The sequence below is a fragment of the Tupaia chinensis genome, unplaced genomic scaffold (assembly GCF_000334495.1).
Source record: "Tupaia chinensis unplaced genomic scaffold, TupChi_1.0 Scaffold000279_1, whole genome shotgun sequence".
Classification (NCBI taxonomy): Eukaryota; Metazoa; Chordata; class Mammalia; order Scandentia; family Tupaiidae; genus Tupaia; species Tupaia belangeri.
This window is the reverse complement of record NW_006159762.1, coordinates 2,381,452-2,386,556: the sequence shown is the minus strand read 5'-3', so window position 1 is coordinate 2,386,556 and position 5,105 is coordinate 2,381,452. Positions and strand designations below refer to the sequence as shown.

Sequence of the window (5,105 nt, the reverse complement as noted above, 5' to 3'; positions counted from 1 at the left end):
AAAAAAAAAAAAAGATGGCAGCTGGGGGCCAGTTGGTGGTGTGGTGGTTAAGGTTGCTGGATCTCTCATGCCAATTTTGTGGTTCAAGTCCTGGACCCTAGTGGCTTGAAAAACATGCCAGGTTTGTGTGTGTGTGTGTGCTGAAAATCCTGAGAGAATGGAGAAGGGACTGTGGCATGGTCATCCCAGGGTGTGCGGGGGTGATGGTGATACTTTCTTACTTTCCCTTTCTCCAACTCTTTCTGGTGAGTACATTCACCGTAGAGCAAATTAAAAAAGAAAAGGAAAGAAAGAAAGAAGGCAGCCTTGACCAGCAGGTGGCATGGAGGTTAAGGTTCTGGATCCCACATGGCTGACTGTGCAGTTCGAGTCTCAGACACAGTGGCTTGAAAATCACACTGAGCATATGTGTGTGTGTGTGTGTGTGTGTGTGTGTGCGTGCGTGCGCCCAAAGTCCCAGGAGAAGGGATTGTGGTATGGCCATCTCCTTAGGGATGATTTCTTTTTCTCCTTCTCCTCCCAGTCCTACCCTCATGACTGCATGTACCTTAGAACAAACTAAAAAATATATATATAAAATATAAAACTCAAATGGGGCCAGTAGGTAGCATGGTGGTTAAGGTGCTAGGCTCCCATATGGCTGACCGTGGTTCAAGTCCTGGACCTGGCAGCTTGCTTTCTCTCTTTCTCTTCTCTAGTAAGTACACGAGAATTGTACAAATTAAAATGATGATGATAAATAAAATTAAATAAATAATTTAAAAAAAAACTAAAAACAAACTAACTCAGATCTTATCACTACTTCTGGGCTCTTAGGATCAGTTAAACCCTTCGCTTGGCTTAATAAATACCCTGTATGATCTGGCCTCTGGCTACCTCCCCCCATATAATTTTGCTCTGCCCTTTAGCCTCACTGTCTCAAGATGCATGACAGGAAGGGCTTCTACCTATGTAATACCCTCATGTTATTCAGTGAGAATCCTCTTAAGTAATTATTTTCAACTTCTTGTTAACCAGCCTGTACTTATACATTATTTTTATTTAAAGAACTATTTTATCTAACTTACTTACTTACTTAATTTATTTATTTAAATTTGACCAGAGAGGAGCAGAGGGGCGGGGAAGTGAGAGAGCAAGCCATTATGTCCAGGACTCAAACCACAGTTGGCCATGTGCGAGTCCAGCGCCCTCAACCACCATACCACCTGCTGGCCCTACTTGTGTATTATTTATGTACAATCATGTCTATTTTTGCAAATGGTAGTAGGTAGCCTGCCCTACTAAGGCTAAAACAACACTGGATTCAAAACTCAGTCAAGGGATCAGCAGTTGGCATAATGTCTATATTGCTAGACTGCCATGTAGTTGACCACAGTTCGAGTCCTGAACCTGGTGGCTTAAACTCACACTGGGTGTGTGTGCGTGCGTGCCCAAGCAAAAACCTCTCCAAAAAACACAAAAACAACAACAGAAACAAAAACTCAGTCAATATTGAAGAATGTCTGAAGTAAGTATTGTATTTGTAGTATGACCTAGCAAGAGGAGTGGGATTAGGTGTCTTCTTAGTTAGAAGTTCACAAACAAAAGTACAAAGGAAGTAGACTTCAAAAACAAAAACAAGAAAACTTTCCACTCTGGGTTTTCATTTTGGTTCCATGGGATTATGTGACTGAAGCAGCACTTTGCCATGTCTCCATGGTAGTCACTAGTTGAAGGGACATAGAACCATGTCTATTTCTGTCTTGGCTCTGTAGTAAGGTAACAGCTGTGCCATTTGGTTCAAACTAACCTAACCACCTTTCTTCCATTTGAAACAGAAAGTCATTAAGAAAAAGTAGGGACCAGCAGTTGACGTAATGGCTATGTCACTGGACTTCCATGTAGTCGACTGCAGTTAGAGTCCTGGACCCAGTGGCTTAAACTCACGCCGGGTGTGTGTGCACGCATGTCCAAGATCCCAAGAGGAGAAGGGATTGTGGCACGGCCATCCCCCTAGGAGGATGATTTCTCACTTTCTGTCTCTCTGTCTTTTTGGCGAGTGCACGTGCCCTATAGCAAAAACCACTCCAAAAAAAAAGTAAAGGTAACACACAATGGGAAAAGCAGACCACAAAAGTTATCTACTCACTCGTCTCCTGTCAGAATGGACAGAATGTTCCTGCTGCTGGAAACCTCAAATGTGCACAAGGGGTCACTTAAAAACTATTCCTGGGCCAGCAAGTAGCATGGTGGTTAGGATGCTGGATCCCACACTGCTAACTCTCTTTTTTTTTTTTTTTTAAACAAAATCAACATACAAAAATTTATAGCATCTTTTTTTTTTTTTTTTTTTTTTAACAAAATCAACATACAAAAATTTATAGCACCTTTTCCACACAACAATGAACAAACTGAGGTAGAACTGAAGAAAACAATCCCATTCGCAATGGCCAAAAAATATGGAACGCTTCATGAATTTGCGTGTCATCCTTGCGCAGGGGCCATGCTAATCTTCTCTGTATCGTTCCAATTTTAGTATATGTGCTGCCGAAGCGAGCACCACACTGCCAACTCTTAAGGTTTGAGTCCTAGATCCAGAAGCTTGAAAAACACGCTGGGTATGTGTGTATGCATGCCCACAATCCTGAGAGGAGAAAGGACTGTGGTGTGGCCATTTCCTGGATTGGGGGTGAGGGTGATTTCTCTCTGTCTCTCTCTCCAGTGAGTGCACACACCCTATGGCAAAAAGTTAAAAAAAATTTTTTTTTCAAAAAATTATTCCTGATCATTCAATCAGACAAGTTTTTCAAAAACATAATAAATCTATATGGAAAAATACAAGGGGACTCTTCAAAAAGCTCATAGAAAATACATAATATGAAAGAAAAACTAAGCATGGATTTCATTTTTTTTTTCTTTAGGGAGATTTTTGCTATAGGGTACATGCTCTTGCCAGAGAGACAGAGACAGACAGGGGGATAGAAAGCAAGAAATCGTGTTTCCCCTTATCCCTCCCAGCCCCCATGGCCATGCCGCAATCCCTTCTCCTCTATTCTCCTCTCTAGATTATGGGCGGGTGCACACACACACACACACACAAGTGTCTGCCTTGAGATTTAAGCCACAGATCCAAGACTTGAACCATGGTCTTTTTTTGGGGGGGAGAGGTTTTCGCTATAGGGCACGTGCGCTTGCCAGACAGACAGACAGAGACAGAGACAGAAAGCAAGAAATCACCCCCCAGAGGGGATGGTCACGCCGCAATCCCTTCTCCTCCATTCTCCTCTCGGGATCTTGGGCATGCACGCACACGCGTCAGGCGTGAGTTTTAAGTCACAGGGTCCAGGACGCGAAATGTGGTTGACTACATGGGAGTTCAGCGACATAGCCATTACGCTAACTGCTGGTCCCTGAACCATGGTCAACTACGTGGGAATCCAGTGATGGAACCATTTTGCCACCTGCTGGTCCCAGATTTCTTTTTTTTTTTTTTTTTTTTGCATCAAAGTAAAAAGATACATTAATTCTATTTTTCCATGAACTTTTTGAAGTCCCATTTTTAACCACAACTGATATAAGAGTGAAAGACTTGAGCAGGTACACTATAAAAAGTGGACATGAAGGAACTGCTACATGGTCATCTTCCCTGGGGAGGGGGTGATTTCTCGCTTTTTCTCTCTGTCTCTCCAGTGAGTGTATGTGCTCTATAGCAAAAAATCTGTCTTTAAAAAAAAAAAAGAAGATTGTTCAATTTATCTATTACGGTAAAATGGAAGCCAGACCTGCCCTCCGAGTCAGCGATCTCATTCCTTAATTTACCTCATGCCTACTCTTGTATAAAAACATTAATTGCTCAATTATCATAATGCCATAAAATGGAAAACAATCCAGGGTCCAGAAGCACAGGATGGCAAACAATAGTAGTATACTTGGATTTACTCACAACAAAATGACTCTTAAAATCATGTCTACAAAGAGGAAGCCGGGCACAACAAAACAGAAACTGCGTGCTTCCACTGTGTCGAGACTATATTGCTTAGGGATACACACTTCGTTGGCAAAATAACAGAGCAAAGCGGGATATAACTAGCATGGAAGTCCAGACTTGGGGGAAAGTTCTAAGCGGGAAGGGTGGGGCGCTGAAGATACGGTACGATGTGTCAACCGGACAGGGACCCTGGGGGTGGGATAGCTTTTTAATTCCTGAAGGTGAGGATTTATGTATTACTCACTTTTCTATGGGTTATTCTTTTTTTTGTGGGTAAAATTTTCCTAATAAAAAAGCTTAAGTAGGCTTATGCCAAAAAAAGTCACCAGAACAGATAAAGGATAGATCTTTTAATAAATAAAAAGATAATGTGGCCGGTCAGCGCACAGATCCGGGATGAGGTTAGCGGCTGGACTAAGCACCCGCGGCCCGTCGGGACAAAGTGTGATCCGCACCCTAAGTCCTGGGGTGGACCGGGGGAACCCAGGGCACGGGCTGAGTACCGCGCCTGCGCATTGGATAAGTGGGTGGGGGCGGGGCAGGGTGCCCCCTGCCGCGCCTGCGCTCTGGATTGGGGCAGCGCGCTCCTACCTGCACGTGGCCCGCGTTGGGCACCGGGCCGTCGGTCCTGCTGTGCACATTGGGGAGCCGGTACATGCAGGTGGGAAGCTCCACACGAAGAGGCACATCGCCCCCGTGATAGGGCTTTACCTGGTACATCGGCATGGCGATAAGCAAAGGAAGAAAGGTGACGAGTGAGGGACACGAACGCTCAGAAACCGTCCGAAGCTACAACCAACTGCAATCTCCTCCTTTCTGACCCACTGCGGGTGTTCGGGAAAACGCAGACCGTGCATCCTTACTGGCTCGAGTTCTCATTACGTCACGAACTCGACGTTTGACACAGCCAGTCAGCGAGAAGAGCATATGGAACACGTTTGTCGCCCCGCCCGGAAGGGGCAGGCCGCAGTGTCAAAAACAGCCAATGGGCGGTCCGGAGGCGGGGCCGTCGTGGGAGCTGCGGCGGGAAGTCTCTCGGAGTCCGGGAGTCAGGTTGGGTTCCACACTGATGGAGCGAGCAGAGGACCCGAGGTGAGCAGTGCTCGCGACCTCTCCTCGCGGTCGCTTTCCTGAGGCC

At 45.2% G+C, this 5,105-nt stretch overlaps 2 protein-coding genes and 1 non-coding gene across 9 annotated transcripts in view; 1 reads left to right on the top strand and 2 right to left on the bottom strand.

Moving 5' to 3' along the window:
* Nucleotides 1-4,790, bottom strand: part of AIMP2 (aminoacyl tRNA synthetase complex interacting multifunctional protein 2) — a 15,224-nt gene extending 10,434 nt beyond the window's left edge. The window contains exon 1 of one of the 2 annotated variants that reach the window (XM_006150187.3): nucleotides 4,679-4,790. In XM_006150187.3, coding sequence (XP_006150249.1) covers nucleotides 4,679-4,693 — 15 coding nt within the window. In that variant the 5' untranslated portion in view covers nucleotides 4,694-4,790. Of the gene's footprint in view, nucleotides 1-4,558 lie in introns of both variants that reach the window. The other variant, XM_006150186.3, reaches the window with a different exon arrangement.
* On the bottom strand, nucleotides 2,433-2,539 carry LOC114008070 (U6 spliceosomal RNA). The gene has a single exon (XR_003549630.1). It is a non-coding gene; the product is annotated as a U6 spliceosomal RNA (small nuclear RNA).
* Nucleotides 4,791-4,848: 58 nt separating the features above from the next.
* PMS2 (PMS1 homolog 2, mismatch repair system component) overlaps nucleotides 4,849-5,105 on the top strand; it is a 40,555-nt gene continuing 40,298 nt past the window's right edge. For 3 of the 6 annotated variants that reach the window (XM_006150189.3, XM_014588482.2, XM_006150190.3), the window contains exon 1: nucleotides 4,902-5,059. In XM_006150189.3, the coding sequence (XP_006150251.1) occupies nucleotides 4,953-5,059 (107 nt within the window). In that variant the 5' untranslated portion in view covers nucleotides 4,902-4,952. Of the gene's footprint in view, nucleotides 5,060-5,105 lie in introns of all 6 variants that reach the window. The other 3 variants (XM_006150191.2, XM_006150188.3, XM_027772518.1) reach the window with 3 other exon arrangements.